At 30.1% G+C, this 27,997-nt stretch overlaps 2 protein-coding genes across 7 annotated transcripts in view; one reads left to right on the forward strand and one right to left on the reverse strand.

Moving 5' to 3' along the window:
• Positions 1-27,997, reverse strand: part of LOC143227487 (uncharacterized) — a 146,433-nt gene that overhangs the window by 60,231 nt on the left and 58,205 nt on the right. Inside the window, exons 10-11 of the mRNA XM_076458929.1 lie at positions 27,860-27,970; positions 26,876-26,920 (exon numbers count right to left, since the gene is read on the reverse strand). Of these exons, the coding sequence (XP_076315044.1) occupies positions 26,876-26,920; positions 27,860-27,970 (156 nt within the window). The remainder of the gene's footprint in view (positions 1-26,875; positions 26,921-27,859; positions 27,971-27,997) is intronic.
• On the forward strand, positions 141-27,993 carry LOC143226360 (RNA helicase Mov10l1-like). 6 transcript variants are annotated; one of them, XR_013014561.1, is made up of 13 exons: positions 141-478; positions 4,868-5,052; positions 6,571-6,979; positions 7,956-8,126; positions 8,465-8,613; positions 9,716-9,856; positions 12,683-12,910; positions 18,354-18,459; positions 23,504-23,650; positions 25,067-25,273; positions 26,126-26,203; positions 26,392-26,462; positions 27,934-27,993. XR_013014561.1 is itself a non-coding variant. In XM_076457233.1 (11 exons), exons 2-11 carry the CDS (start codon positions 4,913-4,915, stop codon positions 26,440-26,442), a joined length of 1,749 nt encoding a protein of 582 aa, XP_076313348.1. In that variant the 5' UTR covers positions 141-478; positions 4,868-4,912; the 3' UTR covers positions 26,443-26,457. The 6 variants fall into 6 exon arrangements, 4 of the variants coding, with proteins under 4 accessions (XP_076313348.1, XP_076313349.1, XP_076313350.1 ...); XR_013014563.1 differs by lacking the exon at positions 25,067-25,273; XM_076457233.1 differs by lacking the exons at positions 26,126-26,203; positions 27,934-27,993 and having other exon boundaries at positions 26,392-26,457.

A 27,997-nucleotide genomic window follows, 5' to 3' on the forward strand; every position in this document is an offset into this window, starting at 1 on the left:
AACATTTGCATTTAAAATTAGTTTGAATTCAAATTTTATAACACGTATTAATTTTCATTTAGAACTTTTATCTTAATTTTTTAAGTTGTTGAAGAGGGGTAAGGGTAATAAGCTAACATTATGTTATTGCCCATCAACATAATACGTGATATAACAATACTCGCTAGCTAAAGATTGTGTTAAACAAGGTATAAAATAGTATGGTGAAGTGTGACAATACTTAATTTTGATGTACTGTAAAAAAATGGCATTAATAATAATAATAAGATCTGGTAATTTTAACATTCGTAACAATTAAAACTCGGAAACGTTTAAATTGGCCTATTAGTATTACCGGACAGGTGCTATTAATGTACTTAATTCCATAATGATCTTGGAAGGCCGAAACGTTGTTCTCTGCTTTATGAGTGAGTGTTAATACCCATGTCAGCCGTTTTGAGATACATTTTACTTCAACTAGGTATCTCGTCATTGGGAGGTACTATTAGCATTATAAATAAGTTACAAAACATTTTGTCTGTAACTTAGCATAAAAAATATCGTTCTTTAAAGTTTGATGTTTGAAGGCGGAATGAGGGATACTAGTTTATTCGAAGGAAGTATGAGTATGTTAACGTTATGGGCTTTTACTCAAATAAATTGAAACGAAGGAGAAAAAACTAAATGTTTTATTTAATAAGCTGAAATAAGCATTTCGAGAGAAAAATTGTTTTTGTTGTTATTGCTAATAATTCCTAATAGTAATAATTATTGATACAACGATGTACTGAATTCTGGAATTGCATCTAAATACATCATCAGAACTTTTAGGTTTTTCAGTGACTTCTATATTTTGTTAATTTTGTGTTAACTTACTTTTAAGTATTGAAATACTAATAAATAGTTTGATATTTTTAGTAGGAACTTCTATTGTATATCATTATAGTAATGAGTAATAAGTAGGCAGTTTGCTTTCTAACATTTTTCACACATAAAAAAAACCTAAAAGAGGTAAAAAACAACTGTATTGTCTGTATATATATTTACTTGAACGTTGTAGGAAGTAAGTTTGAAGTGGTAATGCCATAGCCACATTGTTATTTGTCTGGGGGCATGCTTCCAAAGAAAGGTTTGGAAAGTTTAATCTTATGGGGTTGAATGTTGAACCATTTTAACTACAAATACTGCATACACACAACATAACGTGTAGAATTAAAAAGTAGTAATTTTTAACACATAAGTTATAGATATAGATGCCATAAAAAAAAAAAAATTGTCAAGCCATGGTCACATTGGTCTTACCATTTTCTTCAGCACTGTTGAATTGAGTGGTGTAATGTGAAAGAGATTTAATACTTAAGATTCTCCATTTTCAGTAAAATTTATCAAAGAAATAGTTTTTTAAATAAAACTTAACTACTTGAATGCTTTATTAACTCAAAGACTCCATCAAGGTTCCAGTTTATGTTTTTATCCTCTCTTAAAAATATTATTTTTGCTAAAGAGAAGTATTTTTTTCCTCTTGTTCAATAGGTATGTATAATACACAGCCTCATTTGTCACTGTTGAAAACAATATTAGCTCTCAAACGTTTAATCTGAATGATCATCATAAAACCAAGTGTTGAAGCTTTCACTTCTAAATTTGTATGACTAGGTTTTTATACTAGAGTAATAAGAAAGCCCCTTATATTTCATACTATATCTTTAGAATGTGTACTTTAACTTCTAAACTAAGTTTATTTAGATCCAGATAATTGTCGTTATACTGCTAGAGATTTTCTCACTTCCAAACCTATCCTAGACAATCTTTATATAAAGTCTTGAAGTATCCTCATGTAATTAACTTTATAACATGTTGAATTGTGTGATATATACTGAATTGAATGTGAACATATGTGTATCAAGTGTTATTTAAACTTCACTTTAATGCCAGTTGAAGCATAATGATTGATAAGTGTTGACTAATTTTAACCCTTGTACTGCAGCTGTTTTAAATGCGCCAAATATTTTGTGAGCCATATGCTGTATATAGCACACTTGCATTTAAGTTCTGGAAGCATACTGCACCCTATTTAGCATATCAGTAATCAGTTGGCTAGAAAGCCTATTTATAGCATCCACATGTGCTAAAGATTTAGTATTACTGATTAGTTTAGGATTATTGCTGATATAGTAGTTAAAAATACCTTACTAATAAAATAAGTGCTATGGGCTAGTCTTTAGCTCAGTTGGTAGAGCACTCATCTAGCAATTGAAAAGTTTAAGTTTCATAGATAAAACAAGGAAATGTATATACCATGAGAACAGAAAACTAACAAAGAAACACAGGTCATTATTTACTTCAATCAACTGTATAAGTTCAGTGCCATATTTTCATTACACAAAGATGTATTATAACAAACAGAAAGCCAATAATTAAGCATTAATTAATCAGATAAGAATTATATTAGCATCTTTTATGTGGTCCTGATTTCTACTTCTGTAACATGGAGGATTTGTGAAAGGATGGGACACCTACAGTGTCTCTGGGTGCTATTTCTGTAGATATCACCTTCAAAGGATATACCTATTGCAGTTTCTTACAGTTATAATAATTATTTTATATCTACACTGTTCTGTTTTTATTGTTGATAGTTATATTAGTTTATAAAATCAGTAAACATTATATATATATATGTATGCTAAGGATAATTTCTAAAGATACTTAAAAGTTATTCAGAACATGTTTTAAGGTGAAAACAAGACAGTAATTCTACAAAATAAAGAACAATTTGGTTAAAAAAAAAAGGTTAGACTTGTTTTTGTCTGTGTGTGTGTGTGTGTGTGTGTCTATATATATTCATAATGAGGTGAAACCATCTTAAATTATAATATTACAATGTGTATATATCACAAATATGATAATGATTCATAATAGGGATTGCAAATAGTTGCATGAAACTAGTAGAATGTTCAGACAAAAAGCACCTTAAACAGTAAAGATTCAGTTCAAATAGCTCCTTAAAAAGCTTTACCACTGACTGCTAAGACTACACATATGAAAATACACAAAAAGAAATCACACATGTTATACTTGCAAGGATATGAAAATCTGTTCAAAATGGTTAATTTGCAATTATATTATTTATTATTTTACTGGCCTAAACAAAACATGGCTTGGTATATTGCACACAAATATTTTGTGGAATACTAAATAAGTTACTGTGAAGGTTGTAGGGACAATTAAAAGTTGATTATTTTCTGCTGTATTTTTACATAAGTTGAAAAATCATCATTATTTTAGTATAAACATTATCATTGCCCATATTCTTAAAATATCTTGGGTTCCTTTAAAAATCTTACATACAAGGGGAAATGGGAATTACCAGCCAATTATAAATAAGGATCAGATGAGTGTAACATGTAGATATTTAATGCTTTGTACACTACACAGTTGGGTCTGTAGAGAGCTAGCCTCTATATTATATATGAAATGAAGGAGTTATAAAACGTAATATTAAACCTATGACACATGTTTATAAAATAATTACTTTAAAAGATTGCATGGGTAATTTTAAAATGAATGTTTTGATGTATATGTTTTATTTGGAAAGGCTGCTTTTCTGCTGGTAGAACTTTATACGTTTATAAATATATTTGTCTATTGTAATGCATTATATATAAAGGATTTAGTGACACAGAATTTATGAGTGCTAATTCTCTTTTCAAACAAATTTCCTTGACAATCTTTAGCTGCTGCTTAACATTCTACATCTTGAACTCATGATCAACTCATCAACTGGTATAGTAAATAATCACGAACCACATTGGTTAGCAACAAGATATGTTTTCTGTCATTAAAATGTATAAAGTTAGCCATTATATCAAGTAATTTTTTTGTTTATAGTTGAGCATGAAAAAAGCCAGAAAGCAAAATGTATAAAAAAAATTTAAAAACCTGCAAATATGGATAATAAAAAAAGTTAAGAAAGTAAGGGTGGAAATACTTCAGACATACATCAGAGATACTCATAATGCAAAATTCCATTTTGACTGATTTGTAATTCTAAATAACAGATGAGTGAAAATAGGGATTTGCAATTTGAGCAAACAATGCCAACAGTAACTTGTTTACCTACTTTTTACAATCCTCGTATGAATGTTTTAAATTCGCAGCTATTTATTTGTTATATGTACATATATATTAGTATAGTGAGATAACATTGTACATGACAAAACTTATAATACCTGAATTCTGTGCCAACTATTAATTTAATGAGAAGTTTAATAAAGTTGTGTTCTTCTAATAATTAAAAATTAGTTGTTGGCTGAAGAGCAACTTTAATGTTGCAAGAATGTAATCTTGAGCTTATGCCTTTTGTTATGACTTTTTTTTGTTTCTTGATATGCTAAATTTATTATACACATAAATATACAGACAAATGCACTACAGTTCAAAGGTTTAAATGTAGATACGTTTTTGCAGGTTCATTGGTGAAATTAAAATAAACACACTGGCAATCAGGTCATTGATTATAATACTGATAAAGACTAAATATTTTTTAATATGTACAAATGCAATCATAATCTAATTACTTATACTTAAACATTACCAAAACAATTTGGTCTTAATGACTGTAGTGTACATTCATGGCATTCTGTACTGCGTATGTAGAAAAATGTCTTTTTCCAAACTTGTAAATAGTAGTATAATTCAATCAGACATGTATTTTTGTTAAACACTTCAACGATTGTCTTTGATAGTTTCCTAGATGTTGTTTAAGATGTTCTATTTTTTTTCAGTAAAGATTTATAAGTTATCATAATGGTGATTAGATGTGTTGTAGTAGATATTTTGTAATTTTGTGTAATTTTAATTAAATGTAGACAAAAATTATATCCTACAGATTTGTGTATCTCTGGACCTATCAGAAACTCTTAAGAAATGAAAAATGCTAACACTTGTTAGTAAAGCAGTCTCCTACCTCTGGGGCAGCCCTAATTTAGATGATTCTAGCAATGACAGACAGAATAATGTTCTCCCTAATGTTGGATTAGGTGACTCATATGATATACTTCATGAACAGAAAGAGTATGTCTTTATCTTTTTTTTAACTGTGTCATTGTAAAAATATACATGTCTGTGGATAAATGAAGTAAGGTTGTTTGATATTTGTTTTTTACCCAGAAAAGAAGTTTAAATAAAATCTTGTACTATTTACTCATAACTTAGGATAATCAATATTTACTTGAATTATATTTGTAAAAACGTTTTATTACACAATTTCTCATTAAAGATTTTGATTAGAAGTCTAGGGTAATTCAACAAAACAAAAAACCTGCTTATTCAATGAAAACTTTATTTGCAGTATATACATCATATAAACACATCAGAGTTAGATGAAATTATAACAATAAGTAAAACATCCATGTTTATTTAGACGTGTATTTATATGTACATCAAAGAAATAGTTCTATGAAAATATTTTAAAATATGACAAATTTTATATTTTCTTTTCTTTCGTATTGTAATATTATTCTGCTCAGTTAGTACTCATGTTTTTGAAGCAATTCAACAGTCAATGTAAACTTAAATAATGTGGAAAAAGAAGTGAATACTTTATTTATTTTCATACTTTTCTTTCAAGACTTTCAATTAATTATTGGAAAGTTTATGGGAATTTGTGTCTAAAATCTTAACTAAAAAAAAGAAGAAAAATAGTCTCTTTGGATGACATTTTAAGATGCATTTAGAACCAATTCTGTGAATAGCATCTTACTTTACAGCATGAAAGTTTGGTTTGTTACATGTAGTTTGAAGGAATTGTCTTGATACAAATATATGTGGTATTAATTTACACTTATATTTGACAGAGTACAGTACGTTAGGCTGTGGAAGAGTTATACAAAAAATAAACTGAACACAGACAGCAAATGAAAAAACAAACAAACAAACATAAGTCAAAAAATTTAAAAAACTCATTATTCATCAAATTAAAAGAAATATTCTTGAGCTTTATTTATACTGGCTGGCTTCTAGGTTAGATAGACATATTTGAAGCTAGCTGTTGGACATATTCATACTATATTAAGAAAAGAGCAGGAATTCTATATTCTCTACATCATTAACATTTTCTTTTATACATTTCTAAAGAAGACAAATTTTTAACTCCTAGTAACTTGTACGAGTCTCTTTATCACCCCCTCCAATTGATTATAACCTCACTTTGAGAGGTTGTGACAGTGAAACATGGCCAATAAAATGTAAGCTTTACAAAATAATCACTGTGATATTAGCCTTATCCAAGCTAGAGGTTTAAATCAAACTTATGACCTTTCATTATTGGTTTACAAAGATTTCTCTAACTCTATGTAGAACACCTGCATAAAAATTCAATAAAAAATTTGACTGAATGTGTGTAAAGATATTTTTTTTCTTATTTGTGGAAAGATGAAATTAGCCATTTCATGTGCAACAAATAGATCTAAAATTTAGTGTGTATGCTTTTTCAAAACGCCTAGATTTTTGTTTCATTTGTATTTTCTATTCACATAATTTTGCATCTCTATTAAGAAATGTTTCTCATAATTTTCTTACTTATATGTATAGAACCCCAGTGGAACGAGAAAAAATATCATTGCATGGAAAAGTAACCCATATCAGAAAAAGTGATAGCTATGGTCTTATAAATGGGCATATATACTTTAAATTTGAATCAGTTATTGGTGCTGCTCAGCCAAAAATTGGAAACATTGTATCAATCTCTGCTTCTCGCAACAAGAAGGAAGATTCTTGGTGTGCTGATAGTGTTCAGGTACTGAGTGAATCGTGGGACTTTGACGATACCAAAGAAAAATGTGATAAACTGATTACCAAATGTGCAGCTGAAGCCAACCGAGATGATCACAGAATACTTCATAGCCCAGGAAATGGACAGTACCAATCTGTTCTTGCTGTGGTAACATCGATGAATGGAAAACATGGCATTTTAAATGAAACAACAAAGTTCACATTGCAGGTGTGTTATGAACTGACCAAAAGTTTAATTTTTTTACTTCATGTTTATTATATTTCTTTAAATTGAAAAACACTTGGGAGTTATGAAAATAAAATTTATGCAAAAGATTTTATTAAACAAAAAATAGTAAACAATTGATAAAAACTCATATTATTACTGTAGTGAATTTTTTAATGGAAATTAAAAGTTGTAAGTTTCATGTGTAGTGTAGTAAAAATTAGAAGTTCATTCATTAGGAATATACATATTTAAATGTACCAGCTCAGACTTTCTCAGAACAACTAGATTGCTGCTTGTGTATTTTCATAAATATTTATATATTTTTGCAGATGAGCAAATGGTAATTTAGTTTTAAAAATGTTTAAAATGTTTTATCCTGCATTGGCTCATATGATCATAATCACAGTGATTTGCCAAAATAGGGATAAAGTTTTAAGTAACTCAGTTTTATTAATTTGACTTCATTATTTCTATACTTTGTACAGCATTAAAACTTGTTTATATTACTATAGCTAGCTATCTTATGTAATGCTCAGTCCCTGTTGGTCCTCATAAAATGTTTTAATTATACTTGTTCCTACTAAATTACGAGTGTAACTTAAGTGATTTCAAAAAGTGGAAGCATTTGGTTATTGGTTATATAAAATGCACATGTGATGTGGTTCATTATAATCTTCAGCAGGTTCTTTTAAGCTGTTTTGAGTACTTTTGAAAAATACATTTATATTAATTGAGTAAAATTACTCAAGATAACTTCAAATTCTTGAGTAATCAAGACTTGTTCTTCCTGTGATTCCAGGATATAGCTAAAATAAATTTTGGTGTCATTGGAAATATTATTTTATCACTAAAAGATGCATCTTTCTCTAAACATCTGAAAAACCTAAACCTACTTTCATATAACATTAATTTTTAGCCGTTAAAGTTGTGATTATTTGTGAAAGCAATTTAATTATCAATTTCTGTGTCATATCAGAATATTGCAGTAGACTTTAAACCATTTCCTGGTGATTGGGTTGTTGCTGATATTGTGACTTGTGAAGATAGTGAAACTGTTAGTGTATTAAGAATCAAACCATTGAGGCAGAACAGTACTGTGGGGAAAGTCTCTTCAGTACAACATGATGGAGGTATTGTTGATGGAGAGGTAAGTAAAACATCTTATATTCAGTTAGTCATACTGTTATTGTATCAAATAAAGTGGTCACAATGCAGTGTATATAGTCATTTTTTAAGTAAAATATAATATTGTATCACAAAGTTCAGACACTGATCTAGAAGTTTGAGTGCTTTCAGAATCATTAATACATTTCATTAAATATCAAACTATTGTTAAAGGTAAGTCAGGATTAAAAATTAAAGTATTTTTTCATATCAGTTTCACAGAAATTAAACTTTATAAAAAATTAGTTATTGTTAAAATGGAATATGTAATCCATATTATAAGATGAAAATTTTTATGCATTTACTTGTATTTATCTTTAGATAGTTTACTTTTATTCAGCCTGTGATATTAAATACCATCCACAAAGAGGAGATTCTGTTATTGTCAAAGCAATAGAAAGTGACCAGGGTAGATTCCAGTGGCGAGCTTTGTCAATAAATCCAAAGAAAGTGTCGGAACCTTCACTGAGGTATGCCATTATTTCTACATTGTAATCTTCAAGTTCCATTTTCAATGTAACCATTTCAGACATAATATTTAATATCTTAGGTACTTTTAAAAAGTGTACATTACAACCACAGTAATTTTTCCATTGTAATGTTGATATGTGCATTTTATTAAGAAATTTACACTTCTTATTTAGATTAATGTATGTTCTTACTTATTTTTTTGTACTATAATTTTTATTTGTATGACAACTGAAGAATAAGATTTTCTTTATATGCCTTTCTATAAAGTTATATTGAGAGTGAATTAATTTTTCAAGTAATATACTTTTCTTTATCTGTAAAATATTTTGTCTAGAAATTTTGAATACATCCTACTTATTGAGACTAAATTTTCATGGTTAACAAACAGGAATTTCAGTTGTTATATTTGATGAAATATAATTTGAAATAATACTTGAACTAAAGGTGTTACATCAGCATTTGCAGTTTTCATAGATTTATCTTAAGTCTTAAGAACAGTGCATAATTTGAAAAATGAAAAGTATTTTGGTATTTCTTTTTTTCTTTTGTGCCATTCTTACATGTAGTTATGTAATGGGAAAAAAAAACCTTATTAAATATAGCTCCCTGTATTCAGTGCATAAGACAGTTATATTTTTGTTTGGTTTTTAGATAATAATGACTCATTATTGTACGTGATGTATCAGTGATCAAATATTACGAACTGTTGATAAATATGAGACAAAAAGAAAGGAGTTTCTGTTAAAACCTGCAAGATTGGGTATTGATGATAGAAAAATGTTAACAGTTTCTCTGTTGCATTGTCCATATTGTTGTGCAAAAAATAAAAATTGTTTTTCATTTTGTAATACATACCATAATTACATTAACCTACTGTTTTATACTGTGGAAATGAAATTTCTAGAGCATATTGCTACAACTTGGAGTGTAATAAGTTTTAACATGTACTATCCAAGAAACATAAATAATTTCCTAGGTTTGATAATGTATGCATTATGAATTATTTGTCATTTGTCAGTAATTGTTTATGTACAAACAAATTATGACTAATCTTATATAACCATCATAATTATAATATCTTTAACAACTGTTTTCTTAAAGATTTCATACTTGGAAGTCACCGACTCAGAGCAGTTTCATGCTTGAACTGTTGTCAGACAAAAACAGTATTACCATATCTTCACCACTGGATTTTCAGAATATTCACTTAGGGACAAAAAAGTATATTACTGCTTGGATAAGGTAAACCATTTTTTAACTGTTTAGATGTTATTATCATTGTGTTTTGTTGTCTTTATGCTATAACTGTTATAAAATTTGAAATTGTGAAATCTCTTTTCTTATGAATAGATGTGTATGACTTGCCTAGCTAGCAGATAGCATTTTCTATTTTGATACTAACCTCCAACATACTCAATAAACTGCAGTAATTATTTGATATTTTAGATATCCACTTCAGTTTTGGAAATTAATGTTGATTGGACCATTTTTAATCTTAAACCAACTTTTCTATGGATAAACAAAGAAGAATTTGCTCATCAAGGCTATTCAATTTTCTACCACCACTCTACTCCAACTTGCATACAGAAACCCCCTTTTTCCTATATCCAGATCAAACCTATACAAATTTCATCCATTCTTCTCTTAAGCACATTCAGTGTTGTAGCTTCTGCCACACTTCAAGGAACGTTATGTCATAGACTTACCACCTCTTTGGAAAGGTAGTATTGCTATAACTGTAGTAAATGGAAGTCAAACAGGATGACTACTTTAATTTTGATCTTATTGAGAAAAACTTGATGTTTAAAAGCAGTAAGGCTAAATACTCCACACACTATTTCCCCAAGAGCATGAAGAAGGTTACAAATTGGATATGTGAGCCACTCACTGCTATTTTTTGTCAGTCCTTGAATAGTGAGCATGCACCAGAGGATTTGAATGTTAGCTAAGTAACTTCTTCCTTGAAGGGAGGTGATAAAAATTGTCCCAGTAATTATAAACCCATTAGTCGTACATCAGTTGTGGGAAAGGTTTTGGAAAGTCTGTTAAAAAATACTTTGCAAAGTCATTTAACAAAGTTTAGAATTTTATTGGATAGTCAACTGTCACTGAGAGAAAAATCTTACCTTACAAATCTTTTGACATTTTATTAAAAGGTTACTGTTTATGTGGAAGAGGATAAGGGTATAGATTTGATACATCTGGATTTTCAGAAAACATTTGATAAGGTACCGCATAAAAGGCTTATAAATAAAATAGAGGTGTGGGAGATAAGTTAGCAAATTCAATAGAAAAGTGGCTGGATGGAAGAAAGCTGGATAGGGTTGTTACAAATGGAGGTCAGTCAAACTGGATTAATGTCACAAGTGGGGTACCTCAGGGCTCAGTTTTAGGACCTGTGCCCTTTTTGAATTACATCAATGATGCAGATGAAGGAAGAGTCAATAAATTACTTGAATTAGCTGATGATAATAAGGTTTGGGGTGTTGTTAACTTTGAAAAGGATGTTGCTGATTTACAAAAGGATTTAGATCATTTTGTGAGCTGGACAAATAAACATCAGATGGGTTTAAATTATAATAAATTCAAGATAATGCATGTGGGTTGTCATAGTTTGAATTATAATTTGGATAGAAATAACCTTAACAGTGTTATAAAAGAAGGGGATTTTGGTGTAATAGCTGATTAGTCTCTAAAGCCATACAAGCAATTTGCTGTTGCTAATGGTAGAGCAAATTGGATTTTAGGTTGTATCTACAGTAATGTTAAAAACATGTATAAAGAGGCTATAATTTTATTGTACAGGTTACTTCACTGGTGCCTGAGGTGAAGGGGTTGTCAAATGAGAAGAGGCTGAAAAAATCTCAAATTGTTTTCTCTTGTAAAAAAAGAAATGTTAGGGGGCATCTGGTGGGAGGGTTTGAGATTGTAAAGGGTATTGATAGTGTTGATGCATTGCCTTTTTTCATATTTAGCAGTGAGAATAATAGGACTTGAGGAAACAAATATAAATTTTGGGAGGGTAGGAGTCATTTTCAGCTAAGACAGTTTCATTTTTCTAAGAGGGTAACTGGCTTTTGGAATGGGTTGTCTTTGAATGTAAACTTTAAGTGAGTTTACGAAACATTTTGAGTATAGGAGTGATAAGGGCTAATTTTAAGATTTTTTATTTATTTTTTAAGTTATTTAATTTAGTTTAGAGGATGAAACAGCCAAGATAGACCAATTGATTCCATGTTGTTCCAAAACATTATATGTTAGGTTTTCCATACGTTAATCTCATGTCTTTTAATCATGCTGCTTGCAAGTATTTTTATGAAATTATCATTTGCATTTATAGATTTTAAATCTTCAACAATCTTAAAACCCGAAACATATCTCCCTGAAGCTTTGAATTTTCCTATCCAAATGAGTCCTAACCAGAGGTAAAAATATCAAAAACAAATATAGTGGTACTGAGATGGGTGAAGATAGTATTACTTAAAAAATAAGTTCTGGTATTCAGTACCAGTGAATACTAGCAGAATTTCATCCATGGGCTGAACCAATATATTATTAAATCAACTAATGACTTTATGTATACAACACAAATCCTGTTTGTCTAATTGCTCACTAATGTGTGTGATGAACAAAACTTTCTGAATTGTATCACTCAGAATCTTTGAAACTATGGTCCAGAGTGATAATTGAAGTGTCCATTAATTATGCTAACATTGTCAACTTGTTCCTTAAATTATCTAGTGTTTTTCGGAGTACAGTGCAAAGTTTCAAGATAAAACGTCTCTTACCTTGAAGTTAGTTTAGTTTAAGCACTTTAAGAAGGCTTAAAATGGCTGAAAATATTTACTGTTAATAAATCATAATTTTTATTCTTATACTAAAAGTGTCAATCATTGAATTTACTTCTTGAAATCTATTCATTTTATTTATAATTTTCATTTTGTGTTGGCATTCTTATATTAATTCTTTCTCCCAAGTTATAATATTTTTGTTCATTTGTAACTAAAAAGCAACCAAGAAAGAGAAAATCAATTATATAATTACAAGTTTTTTTTATTGTGTTTTCAGGAATGAAGGTAGCTCTGAAAAGGTTTTGCTGCTGTGTAAATTACAAACATCAGGTTCATCAGACTGTCAGTTTTTACTTGGAATACCTAAACTCTACAACCTTTCTCAGCAGGATGTGGCATCAGTGTGTAGTGTTGCTCAAAATAACATTTCAAGTTGTCTACCAAATAATGCCCTTGTACTCCCTCCAAGTTCTTCAGCTTATCTGAACATCACCTGTGATGCCAGGTTGTATTTGATGTTCTTTATCATATATTTTATTAACTCCTTCCTTACAGCAGGGTCAAACGGTGCATATCATTACCTTTTGCAGAGTTGCATTGAAAAGTTAAACAGGCAACTTTTATAAATGTATGTCGGTACACATGGCAGCAAACCATAGCTCGTAATTCAAATTTTAATTTAGTAATTTCAAAAGAAAGTTTTTAGTCAAATTGCCAGCCTGCACTTCTAGGTGTTGTGTGAAACATACATGCTCTTAAGTCTCTCTTAGACTGTAGCACAAAGAATATAGCTTTTATAGTATCCAACAGAGTTGAAACATAAACTATAAATTTATTACACCCTTTTACATTTATCTTGTGAATTTTAAATAAATTATTCACTCGTGCCTACTTATCTAATAGAGATGTTTATAACCAATATATTATAATATACAGAAATCTTAAGTTTATTTGTTTTGATTTGGTGGACAAAAATGGAAGTTCAAAAGAAAACCTTGAGTTGCGTTTAGGTGAAGTTGTTGTTCTGACCAGTAATGGAATTTTTATAATCTATTTAAAGCTTAATTATAAAGCCAGATAAATCATTGTAAGTTTATGACATTCTGTTCTAGCACCCAATGTTGTTTTGTTATTTTGTTGTTGTTCTGTTCTGTTCTGAAATACACATTTGAAAATTATGTTAATTATTTTTTTGGGAAACTAACAGAAATAAATTAGTTACTGAAGCATGGCAGCCAAGTTCAACTACGTTGTGTACTGGATTTATTGTGCTTATGCATATTTTTGTTTGTTATATACTTTTTTTTTAACAAAGCAATTAAAATGTAAAATATATATGTAAAAACGGTTTGTTTGGGTTGAGAAAATTTTTTATGTTGAGGAGCGAACAACGTTTCTACCTTCTTCGGTCATCGTGAACCTGAGGATGACTGAAGAAGGTCAAAGCGTTGTACAATGAACTATAGTTATATGTAACCACTCTAAGAAAGAGACTATTATCATTATATTTTATATTGTACAACATCACAGTATGCTAAATTGAAGGTACTTCTCCTGGATGGTTTTTCCTCAGGTTGATTGACTTGTTTATCATGAAAGGCAAATTTTATGCAAGATGCTTCCATGTATGTTTTCTGCCTGCAAGGACTACACTTGTTATATTCAGTAAAACACAAGGTGCTTCTTCCAGATGATTTTATCTGAGCTGACTGCACTTGTTAAAAAATATTTATTTTTTTCTTTTATTCACAAGACAGTTCTTCTGGATGTTTTCTGTCTGGATGGACCACACTTGACTTAACGTACTCAGAAATATCACAAGGCTCTTTTTCCTGGATTATTTTGCCTGAGTGGACTGCACTGGTTGATCTCTAAAAACTCAGGTACAGGATATAATACAATCAATCTTATGCAGGGCATTTCCACTATACGTTTTTCTACCCAGATGGATGCACTTGAAATACTTCATAAAATCACAAAGCACTTCTCCTGGATGTTTTTTGCTCAGGCTGACTGCACTTGCTGAGCACACAGTCTAAAACATACAAAATATGAAATAACCAGTAAAATACAAGGTATTTTCACTGGATGGACTGCAATTCATGTAACTTGACATATACCAAGGAACTTCCCCTGGATGTTTTACTTGTGCTAACCACACTTTGCTATCTTAATACAAGTCAAAGGTACTTTCCTTGGAGTTTTTTGCCTGGGCAGACTGCACTTGTCAATATGACAATATTATGTAAAACACTTCCACTGTTATTTTGACCATATAGACTTTGTTCACCCACTTTCTTCCTTACTTCCCCACCGATTTGCTGGTGTTTTTGGTTTTTATGTGCTAATTTTCAAAAATGATGGTTGTGCTTCAGTAGTAGATGCACTACATGCATTAGTATATGTAGTGCAGTATGATTGGTGGAGGCTAGTCACATGACCAGCACGTTGCTGTAATGACACAAAAAAGACTAGTGCACAATTGAAAGTGTTAGCAATGCATAAAGGAAAGATCAAGGCTGCGATAGCTCGGTGTTATATGAGATAAGTACCTATTGGAAATGTTAACTTTCAACACGTGGTGAGCACAGTAAAGGTAGCTCTTTGTGTAACTTTTATCGGTCAACAGTCAAATAAACATTGAACTTAATTTTCAAATCTTTGTTAAGTTTCTAGTTTATGATTGTTGTGATATTCATGTAGTAGCTCTGGTGCTAAATAGATTACTTATTAAAAACCTTTTTCTTAACACATTCACCATTGGAAAATCTTTGGGAGGATAGTGTTCTAATTTCTTTTTCTGTGAAGTTTTAGGATTATTGTGTAAATACAGGTGAAATGACTTAATAAATTAATTATGTAATTAAAGAGGTGTTCTTTAATTATATTCTCTATTATATGCACATGTTATTATATCGACAAACAAAATACATAACTTACATTATGAGGCCTGGCATGGCCTAGCGCGTTAAGGCGTGTGCTTCGTAATCTGAGGGTCGCGGGTTCGTGCCCGAGTCGCACCAAACATGCTCGCCCTCCTAGCCGTGGGGGCATTATAATGTGACGGTCAATCCCACTATTCGTTGGTAAAAGAGTAGCCCAAGAGTTGGCGATGGGTGGTGATGACTAGCTGCCTTCCCTCTAGTCTTACACTACTAAATTAGGGACGACTAGCGAGATAGCCCTCGAGTAGCTTTGTGCGAAATTCCAAACAAACTTACATTATATATATATATTATTTTTAAAACACTTATTTGTGTGTATAACAATATTAGAACTGTATAACAATTTCATAGACATTTTGTCAATAGAAGTAGAATAAGATTTTTTTGTCATCAGTTAAGTTCTGATATTTACATACATGAAATCTACTCATAGTGAGCATTTAGCTAGTCTTTACCAACATCAAAAATCTGGTGAACTGCAGGAGTTCTGTCTTTTTTTCATTTAAACAACTACAATAGTACTAAATGAGATAATGAATTGTGGTTATTGGTAAATTAATGTAAAGGTCTCATACCTTTGATTATGCACATAGCTTATGCTAAAATTGATTTCTAAAGTATTTTAATATTTAATTTAAATAGTGCTTTTAATTTAATTTATAAAATAAAATCTTAAATTAGAAAAGATGCAGAAGTAAAGATATGTTTGTGTAATATATTGGAATTATTGATTTTTATTATTTCACAGGCATTTGGGGAAAACTCAAAATCTAATCTTGTTCAAATTTCAAGGATTTGAAATAGCTCGGTATGTTACTGTGAAGGTGGAAGATTCTAAGCAGGAACAGCTGTATCCTCGTTCACCTTATCAACCAAATCGTAGAAAAACATTGAACATCAGGCTTGCAGAAGCTGTAATGAATGGCATGCTAGTTCCTGGAGAAAACTAAAGAGGTGTTCTTTCAATTTTTTTTTTTCAGTAATGTCCAAACCTTCTGAAATTAAAAGAACTTGTTATTAGGTTATTAAAATGTTTCACTTGAATTATAGTTAAACTTTTGGATTGCATTAACTTATTCTTTGATCCCTTTTATTGCAATGGAAATGATTATGCAACTCAGTTACATTTTCAACTAAACCATTTTTTCTCTTTCAATCCTATTCTACTTAATGTCACAAAGTTGATCTAGACTTATTACTTCACCTTTTAACTGCTATTTGACTTTTTCAATTAAAAGTATACACAAGAATTGTTATGGAGAAATGTGAAATGTATGTTTTCTTAATAGAATTATCTTTATATATTTTTTAACTGATAACTTTAAATTATAACCCTTAGAACTTTCAAAGTACATGCTTGGTTTAACATTTTGCTCTTTCATTATTGATATTCATTGCACTTTTTTTTACAACTTGTAAACTGTATGGTGAAGATCTGGAACTGTGCTAATCCAATTAAGTTAAAGTAAATATGGAGAGACAACAGTTTTAATGAAGTTAGATTCCAAGATCTTATATACAGGAGGTGTTTCTCATCTCTTCAAGGACTATTTTGGTCCATCAAAACATAATGTCCACAGTACTAACGCAGTGCAAAGAGAAGTAGGTTCATAGGACAGAACTTGTGTTACTAGTGAAGTATCAAGGATAAGCCCTGTTTTCTAGTTTTCTAAGCTGAAAGACAATGACTTCTAATATGTGTAGGCCATTTTAGAAATTATACTTGCCTCTTTGTGCCACAAAGAACTATTACTTCACATATTTGCTGTGTAAATTCTTGCACATGCCACAAGCTTTGTACAAAGTTAAGTAGTGCTTGGGTGTTATATGTGAGATAATGACTAATTGGGTAATCTTACATTCCATCTATTTTAAATGTGCATTAGCAAAATACAAAAGTTTCTTTTGACACTTCCTGTTGCTCTATTTCATTGCTTTACAACAAATACCACAATTAACATTTCGTGAAAACTATTTTCTGCTTGAGATGTACATGGTCTCCAATTTCATGGACTTTCCCTTTCTTGATGATGGTTTCTTCAAAAAATCTTTTTGTAATTTCTTTCTCTCCAACATTTCTTCCACCATTTTTGGTATGGGATTATAGCTCTCTGTTGTGTAGCATTTTTGAAGTTAACATTTTTCTCATCTGAAAATTTATTACAAACAGATAGATATCTCTTTCCACCTTTTCTCCTCATTTGTGGTGTATATAGTTTGTCTCATCAGGAGTGAGTATTCATGATGATTACTGTGTGTGAAAGATATGGCATTCTGTTATTAGTGGGCATTACATCAGATGCTAGAGCAATACACTTTAATAAGTGTAGAGATGGGAGAGAGGTATCTGTCTGAAATACATTTTCAGGTAAGAAAAATGTGAAATTTTATTGCTAGCATGTAAAATCCTGTTGAACTGCTTTTTGGCTGTTGATGATTGTGGGATTTTTTTTTTTTTTTTAATTTTCTGCTGAAGCCACTTGGCTATGAAACCAATGTACTCAAGCTTGCAACATTGGTATGTATAATGATATACTGTAGAAGATGTAAACATCAATTCAATTTTGTCCTTTAGGTGAAACACAGTTGTTAGTCTGTTTTATATTTTAAAGACGTGCCTTAAATAAATTTCTGTGGACTCGGGCTCATCTTGCTTGTATTTGACTAATACTGGCAAATATACATTGCAGTAGAGTGCTCTCCAACTAGTGGTTAAAAATTATTTTATAAGCTGACAATGAAGGCAAACTACACATATTACAAACCATTTACATTAGACTCGGAAAACTAGCATTAAACAACAGAGAACATGCTGTACCTTTGAAAATTGAACTCGAGCTCATTGAGACTGAGACTTCAATTTATGATCTGATTTTGTGAAGTATGGGACTTGTATTGCTTATCTATTTAACTTGTTCAGTAATTATTGAGAAGTAGTATTTAAGATATATATCTGAATATCAGTTTTTTTAAAGTATATTTTGTTTGACTTTTTAATTCTAGGAGCAGGTTCCCTTTGTTTTTTCCTCAGTACCCTGTACCAAATGCATTGTGGGAAGCTGTACTTCAAGGGCAAGACGTTCTTAATGTTGCACAGTGTCTTGTAGAGGTAAAATGTTTTAATAATTTGTAAATATTTAGTTGTCTGTCAAAAGTTACAGAAGCTCTGTTAGTAGCTTTATGCGTGATTGGGATCTGTCTTAACTAGGAGGTTGTTGAAACTTGTGTTTCATTCAAAGAAGTATCATGGGTTATAGATGCCTCTTGCACTGTGATACATTATACAAGTCTAACTCTGTGTATTTGTGACATCAATGTTTTTTGTTATTTTGAAGACATAATTTTTCAGCTTAGAAGACAGTTTTTTATATATATACACACTCATATATCTTGAATTGCAAGGTGTGTGTCAACCTACAAGTGGTAAGGTGCTGGACTGATTTCTCATAAAAACTGGCACATACCCTTAGAGGATTTTGGGGAGCAGCATTAAGATTTTCAATTGACCACTTGTGTTTTCTAACTCCATTGAAAGGATATGTTAGCTAGTAGGGAATGTAGTATGTGAGTGTATATTTACATTTCATAGTAAATTCAGGCAAAAAGGCACCTTAAACAGTATTCAATTCAAACAACAGTTTAAAATCTTTACTACTGACTGTTAAGACTGTGCACATATCAAAATGCATAAAATAGAGCATGCGCATTTGACTTGCAAAGAAAAGAAATTCATTCAAAATGTCCCATTTATAATTCTTGTTGTTATTATTTTCTTGCCAGCTTATAACAAAAATAGCTTGGTTTATTGCACCTACATATTTTATAGAATACTCAATAAGACATTGTAAAGGTCACAGAGGTATTGAAAAGTCAAGTTGTTTCTTCTGCATTTAACCTAAACTGAAGAAACATCAAATTTCTAGTGTAAAAGATGTTATCGTTACCCCTTGAAGTTAGCTTTCGTACAAATTACTAGTCTTTGTTTGAAAAGCTTGAGTAGAGTGTGAAACAAGAATTAACCACCAATAATAGATGAATATTAGATAACTGTAAAGTAGAATACTCAATGTTTTGTACACTATACAATTAGTGTCTTTAGGAAGACAACCTCTATGTATTCAGTGAAAGAGGGGAAAAATTTCAAATCACATAATATTAAATTTTATTACACGCATTTATAGACTAATTGTTTTAAAATAAATGAAGGTTTATTTAAAGTAAGGTTTTATATGTACATGTTTTATTTGAAAAGACTGCTTTTCTACAGATAAACTTTTGTACACACTTTGTGGGAGTTGTGTTTTAGTCTAGGAATACATTTGTCATTAATATAGGTATTAAAGTTTTAATACATTTTTACTTCAAGTGGGTTTCCCGTCATCATGAACATTTGCCCATTTCTATACATTATATATAGGTAATGTAGTTATATAGAAACAATAATTGCTCACCATATTTTCAAACAAATCTTCTTGACAGTCTCCAGCTGCAGCTTAACATTTAACATCTTAAACTAATGTGATCAGATAGTGGCTACGGTAACTCATCATGAACTGTTTCAGCTAGCTACTAACTATGTGTATTATTATTACAATGTATAAACTTCACTACCATATCAAGTAATCCTTCATCCATAAGTGAGCATAAAAACACCAGCAAAAACAATATAAATAAAATAATTTGGAATTTAAACATTTACAAAATAAGGATCATAAAAAAAAATGTAAGGAAGTAAGGCTAAAGATACTGTTGACATTATTTACTCATATTTCAGATCTCTGTTTTGACTCAATCAGGTGTAATTTGTGAATTTAAATTTAAATTATCAAAACTTTCTTTTGAGGTTAATATATGTATTGCAACAGCAAATCTTTGTTCTTATCAAATGTTTAAAAAAAAGAAACTCATATAGACAAAGTCAACATATTTCTTAGAATAAAAACAGAAATAGACATTGAAAATGTACACAAGTACACAAAATCTTAAGTTCATTTGAAAAAAAGTGTTAAATTTCGATTGTTTTGTTTTGTAATGGGTTTTCTCATGTGGTTGAAGGAGAACGCCAATTCTACGGCCTTTTCATGAAGTTCATTTTCCCCCTTGATTTTTGCATACAATTTGATAGCATTAATATAACTTAAAACTGGTGAAGAAGTAGGGATTTCTATTTCCTCTCTATCTTTTCCATTTTGTTCATCTTCTGAATCTCTCACACTGTTACCATCTTGCGATTCTGTCATAGATTTTAAATCAGTTTCACAGTTTCTGTCGAAACATTCTTGTCAACGTTCAAAAAAACTTTCTGCTTTCAGAGAATCATTTTCATCAATCTTCTCAGAGTTTGGATTTCACTGGAACTGTCATAACAAACAACTTTTTAAAAAAAGAAGGTATTAAAAATTAGGGTATTAAGTAAATTTTCCCTAAATTTTAAAATTAGGGAAGATAGGTATGTTTTTTCTGTGAGAATTATTTAAAGAGTATAATTTTGCACTTAAAAGACAAATATATTTCTACAAATCATGAATCTAATTTAACTGCAAAAATAAAGACAACAGAAAAAGAACAGAATATATTTAGCCAATACTTACTGTAACAAAGTCTTTGAAAATTTATTTATATTTAAACAAGTTATTAATTAATATTTAAAGAAGTTATTAATTAAATACAAAATTAATATTTAATCAAAAACATTTTTTTCTTCCTTACATGGGTTCTAATCCTACTTGTTGATAGATGAGGTAGGTAAAATATAGTTTTCTGTTCATATTACACAGGTTCCACCACTTAGAGGGCCTTTTATAAGAAAAATATTAAGATAATGCTGCAAAATTTTGATATTTCAGGCTTGTACATGTTTCTGGCTTAGACAGGTTTCACTGTATTAACATAGTTTCAACTGTCAACATTGATGAAGAATTCAACTTTGTAAAGAGTTCCTTCAATTACAACAACAAATTTCTGCTGTAATTATTGTTGAAAAATTCTCACAAACTACCACAGAAAGAACATCAAAACTCAACCCATAAACAAAATTAATAGTACTGAACCAACAAACAACAGAAAATTACAATGCAGTTTTCCATTTATTCCTGAAATCATATCTAAGGTATCATGCTTGAACAGAACTTGCCATTAAGCATAGTATTCTTGTTTATTTGAAATTTACTCAGAAACCCAACCAAAAACTAAAATTATTACTGAATACAAATTATTTTAGAATCACACAATAACAGCGCAGAATTCTACATCGGAGAAACTGAAAAAAAGATTAGAAACCAGATTTGCTGAACATAATACAAACTCTCCAATGTTTATCATTATTAAAGTTCAAAAACCATAATATATCTACTAAAAACTATAATTATAAACAAAGAGACAATCTACAATTATTGAACAAAACGGGGTGCCAAGATACCTCTGTCTAGTAAGCTGTTAAGCAGTTGTTGGTGATGTGACTTCTTTGCCTCATACTCTGTATATATATTTTTGTGTCTTTGTAAGCTACTTCTTGACAAAACCTTGTCTTAACATCATACACTTGTTATTGTGTTAAATTTGTAATAAACTTTTTTGTTATACATTCATGTTGTCGTTAGACTTTATCATATCTGGTTATGCTGCTAATGATGACTGTGCATTTTACAACAGATCTGTGTAGTTTCCATTGAAAAAGGCCTTGTTGTAAGGCTGTCATATCACAAGTACAGATCTCCTCCTTACATGCTTTTCATATTTTACTTATTGTGCGAGGACAATTATTTGTGAATGCCAATTTCAACAGTTGGATTGCACAGAAATTCACAGATGCTTTTCTTCAGCATAGATTAACAAGAATATTCATTATATCCTCCAGCTGCTTGAGGTATGCCAAAATTGAAGCAATATGTCTTGTGTATGTGTAACTTGTGATGCTTTTCCAGATGGAGATTATTCTTGATTAAATCACATATTGTTGCCTGGAGTTCATGGACAGGTTTTACTATTAATTTTTCTGATCATTGATTATCACTTGTCACAAGACATTACACTTTGCTCGCTGTAGCTGACATAAGACTTATTGGAGATCTTGTTCTTGATAGTCCTGGCAACCCAATTTGATCCATATTATTTTGATTTCCATTGCTGTTAAATATGTATGGTATCTACACTTTTTGAAATTCTAAATCTTAGATCTGAACACATGTTTATGATTTGGATGTATGAACATTTTGCATCAAAAAGATTTTACATACACTGTTGCAGTACATCCTGTTCTACTGTGTCTTTATATTTGCTGCAGTTATCACATTATTTTTCAATTTTCAAATTAAGAATTGTTTCAAAATTACCTACCATATTACACTGTAAAATATCATATTCAGAAATTGTTTACTGAAATTATAGTTATCAATTTTTTGTTTTTTCACAACACAGATGTATAGGTTAATGCATTATAAGTTACACTGACATTCTTTAACAAGTCATATATTGTTTGAAACTGCAACTTTTATAATTGGCAGTAATGGAATATTTCAGAAACTTGCTACAGGGAACTATGCTGATAAATTCTCAACTCTCTTGCAATTAGAATAAAATCAGATGCAACTTGATATGGAAGAATTTGACATTCAAGAGGTAGGCTAATGTGTAGAATCTTCTCAGTGTGACTCTCAGTTGTTCAAAGAATTAATCAATTACAAAAACATGATCAGTTAATTCTATAACAGTGAAGTTTGTATAGAGGAGAGAAGCCACTCTTTGTTTTTGATGTGGAAGATGGGAAGCTGCTGGTTTGTAATACGATTTCAGGAAGGTATTTTTTTTTGGGTCAGTGCAAGAAAGATGCTTTGTTTATACTGTAATATGAGGAGATTACAATATTTATTGTATGAGAAAGAGAAATACTTTTTTCTTATGATAGAAAAGAAACTCGTGTTAATATTATAGTAAGTTTAACAAAAATTAATAACATTGTTTTAGATAATGTCAAATTTAAATTTCCAATCATGGATTTACTGAAAGATTTTACATGTAAGCAAATAAAATGTAATTCTACTTTCAGTTAAATTAGTTGTATTTAAAGTAGTTTAATAAAGTGAGTTATATTTGTTAGAATGTCATGTATTTACACTTGACACATTTTTCTCGTGTTCTACAATTAATTTTGATAGGTCTCCTTGAGACACTGCAGGGAATACTTAGCTTTATATGTTCCTGGTTTGGCAGAAGGTCAGCCGTCTGTTCTCGTAGAGGACCAGGTCATCTTATCATTACCAGTTCTTGAAGAAGAGCTGTTATATGAAGGTTTTGTGCATGAGGTAATTTACCAATTCAAAAGATTATATAAAGAAATAAAGTTCACTTCAAATATCATTGATGTTAGAGTGAAAATAAACCTATCATCACCATTAAAGTTTGTTTCTTAGTTGTAGGTATGATGTTCTCAGACTGTGTATTTTAAAAATTAATGTGTAGAAGCAAAACATATTTGTGTTAAAACAGCTTATTATTTTTGTTTATGAAAGATTTCAATGTATAGTTTTTGATTGGAGAATTTTGTAATATACTGTATTATTGTATGCTGATCATCAGATTTAGCCAGTTCATTGTTAGTGGACTAAATATGATTTTTAAAGTATTATTTGTTGTAGAATATATTTTTACAATTAGAACTTTCTGGGTAAGACATTCAGTACTTTTAATGTAAAGGTTCACTGTATCCTTAATTCATTTGTGATCAGTCAGTGTGCTATACAATTTCAAGCCCACGTTAAAAACTTGCTAAATTCTGTAACACTAGATACATCTAACAGAAGATAGACCTGTATGTTTATTTTTACAACATTAGTGAAATGGGAAGTATTAAGTTGTTCAACTTACAATGCAAGTCAACAGTTTTTAAACTATGTTCCATGGAACATCAGGTATTTCTTAAAAAAAAAATTTTTTTCAATTATTGAGCAATAACCTGTCAGGGAATGAATCTATTTTTAAAATAGATTTTAACAGTTTATCTTACCAGTGTCCAGTTTTCTTGTCTTTGTCTTACCCTAATGATACTTTTTAGTGCCTTTTGTCAATCCAACTCCTATGTTATATATGAAACAAAGGAGTAAGAAAAAATTAATTACACATAATATTAGTGTTTATCACACACATTCATAGAATGATTACTTTAAAAGACACAAAAACTTTGCCTTTTCAAATAAAACAAAACTTTAACTTTGATAAATTGTTTAGGCAGAGCATTCATGATGAAACTTTGTAGAATGAACAAGAACTGCCTATTGTGGAGATACAAGTGTAGAGGACAATGTTTCAAAAGCGGAAGACTTTCGAAATGTTGTCCTCTACACTTGCATCTCCACAACAAGCAGTTGCCATCCATTCCACAAAGTTTTATCATAACTTTTAACTGTTTTTCTACCTGTAAAATTTTTCCCTACAAAATGGAGGTTGTGTCTTAGTCTAGGCATATACTTATCAATTACATTATACATTGAGATGATAGTTACAAATAAAGTATAAATGCTCGCTATATTCTCAGTATTATAACTTTCTAGAACTAGTACTTTAACAGCATGACAATTTTATTATAAATCAGAAAAATGATAAAATATGCTGTTCTTATTTTGTCAGGGTAGTCAGAAAATTGAATTGTTTAATAAGTTTCATAATTTACTTGATGAATATATGTGTAATGCACATAGAAGGTGGGGATTAATTTACCATAGTCACTGGGGCTAAACATTGAAAGACAACGATCAGCAGTGAAACGAATAGTGAGTGATCAGTGTCGTCCAACACCTTACATTACATTTGGACCTCCAGGAACAGGAAAGACAGTCACAGTAGTGGAAGCTATGTTACAAATTTACTTGAATATTCCCTCTAGTTGGATAATTGCCTGTATCCCCTCAAACAGTGCTGCTGATTTAATTGTGAGTGTTTAAAGCTGCTGTTAATAATGTTATTTAAAATAAGTAAGAACAAAGCTGTTTCAAATTAGAAATATGCAAATATTTTGTTTAAAAAAACAAACGATAATGATACGATATGTTGCATCCATGATTCAAAGTTTGTTTATTGTAGTTTATTTGATATTTGAAATTCTTCAACTAGCCTGTAAATGTTTGAAAATAAAAAAGTGACATAAAATTATGCTTGTTTAACTCTGTTGAAGCACTGATGTCTGTATTCTGTGTTTTTTTATATCACATGTTTAGTTGTTTTATATTCCAATTATTTTGAACCTAGTAATTAGTACACAGCATGTTAATATATGTAGTGGATTTATAAAATGCAATGTTAATTGAGCATCAAATAAGATTATTTATTGGTTTGATGACATAGTAATGTCAGACACATACACACATGTTGAATTTGAGCTTTTACATATAAGAAAAGTATTTAGAATAAAATCCATAGGAAACATCAGGAAAAGATTTGTGTGCTGACTCTTGTAAAGTGTGCAAAAAGGACATCACCACTGTTTTCACTTTATACATAATTCTAATAATTAGAAAAATTCTAATGAGGAGGACATCTGTTTCTCGAGTTTTAATCATCGAAATTTTCAGAAATGAAAACAAGTAGTTACTGTGGGTTCATGTTCTTAATGACGTAAAACACAAAATACAAACTGATTGAACCATATTGACTGATAACTCCTTTTTCAGAATGAACACTTGCACAACACCTAGTTCTAGGTTTGCACTTTTTTTTTTTACTTCAGTTGTTTTATATTTAATGGTAAATAAAGTGAAATTTACAAGCACGGAATTATATTGCAGACCTTAAGGACACATGAAAGTTAAAGGGTTCAAGCAGTGGATTTGGTTCGTCTAAATGCACTCCAGAGGATTGAAGAGGTAAGGCTCAAACAAATTTATTGGTGGAGGTCTATTTAACAAAATCAAGGAAGATCTCTGTTTCTTGAATAACATAAAAATAAAGCCTGATAATCCAGTTGTAAAGGTACCATGCTGATGCTCATGTTAGCTAATTAAGTCGAAAAGTATGTGTAAAGGTTGTGAACTTAAAATAATTTCTTTCCTAGGTAAAGGTTAGATATTACAATGACATTCCATGGGAGCTTTCCCCATCTTAACCCTGTGTCAACTCCATCAGGTATGGTAAGCCCATTTAAAGAGACACAGCTGTCTGTACAAGTTAGTATGAGTTGGTGTTACTAGTTGGAATAATTGTTGACATAAGTAGTCTATGAATAACTGGGAACATAATTAAAAATCTAATCTGACTTTAAAGAATGTGAAAAAAATAAAATGATATTTTTTAATCAAACATGTACAAAACAACTGTATTTATTGCTTTCCTTATGCATACAAATTTCACTGAAGTGTCACATATGTAACTAATGCAAAATTAAAAACTATTTATTTTACACTTTGAGGCTTTTTTTTGTTACTTCAGTAAATATAAAATAAAAACACCTTTGAGGAAATATTTCTTTCAAACATTGGCTTGTTAAGCATACAAGTTCTCCTTGTTATAACAGCTTTCTTTAGTTGTGTAATTTTCTAAGCCATTTGTGGTGGTGTGACTCCCAGTGTCTCTGATAAATTCATCTAATGATAGAGAAAGCAAAATAACTGAATATATTATATGTCTGCAGACAACATGAACATTAAAAATACTAATTACTTCTTGGCACCATAATGAAAGATGATTTTCTCAGTGATGGTTTCCTGACAATAGCATTCAACAAAGAATAGAAATTTTCCAGTTAATAATGCTGCCACAGTAGAATTCTTTTTTTTTCTTAAATAAATGTAAGTTGAAACATACTTTAACAACTGTTTGATCTTGTGTTTTTTTTTTCTCCATTTGACTTGCTTACATATCACTAACTGGTTCAGCCACATTTAAACTTTATTAATTAAAAAGAAAAACAAGGCTCAGGAATTTTTACTCAAAAGTAGAGGTCATTTCTGCATTTATTATGACCTATAGTCATAATAAACCTGAACATCTTAAGAAAAATGGTTTCTAGAATAATTTTTTTAGATGTGCCTATTCTAAAAGTAAAAGAAGTCAATTTGTCAACTAAATCTTTGGTGTAATTTTTTTTGTGGCAAAGTATGTCAAATAAAGAAATTTTTCTAATGTAAATTTATTTTAAATTGCATGATATATTGTGTTAATACTCATATTTACCAGTTTACAAGTATTTAATATATGGCACCAATATTCCCATCTTGCTCATAATCAATTGTATTTCACAATCAAATTATACCATACCTAAATGAAACATTGTGCATGTAATGATACAGTAAATTTCTATAACCTCCAGGTTTTAAGAGTATTTTACTTAAAATAATTTTTCCAATCTAACGAGGAATTACAGATTTACCATGTAAGTATTTATAGACCTGCTCATTATCTTAAGTTTGTATCAAATGATACCTTATATCTCATACTATTAAATAAAGGGGTTATTCAAAAAAGAAATCAAATGGTTCTTAAAATGTTTTTAAGATTCTTCCACTTTGTAATCTCATACTTACAATATACTTAATCTGGTTATCATGATAACAGATTCCACCTTGTGCATCACATTTAGCTATATGTTCTCTCTCAGGATCTCCTGGCACAAGAATATTTGATTCACCTTCTGCCTAAAAGTAAGGGATAACTTCAGGTTA

This window comes from Tachypleus tridentatus, chromosome 9 (genome assembly GCF_004210375.1).
Source record: "Tachypleus tridentatus isolate NWPU-2018 chromosome 9, ASM421037v1, whole genome shotgun sequence".
In the NCBI taxonomy this organism is placed as follows: domain Eukaryota; kingdom Metazoa; phylum Arthropoda; class Merostomata; order Xiphosura; family Limulidae; genus Tachypleus; species Tachypleus tridentatus.

Excerpts from the sequence above, each read along its gene's own strand:
- LOC143226360 (XM_076457233.1), top strand. The coding sequence starts at position 4,913 with ATGCTAACACTTGTTAGTAAAGCAGTCTCCTACCTCTGGGGCAGCCCT. Across the intron at positions 9,857-12,682 it reads TATATTACTGCTTGGATAAG|GAATGAAGGTAGCTCTGAAA; the intron begins GTAAACCATTTT and ends TTGTGTTTTCAG. Across the intron at positions 18,460-23,503 it reads TTGCACAGTGTCTTGTAGAG|GTCTCCTTGAGACACTGCAG; the intron begins GTAAAATGTTTT and ends TAATTTTGATAG.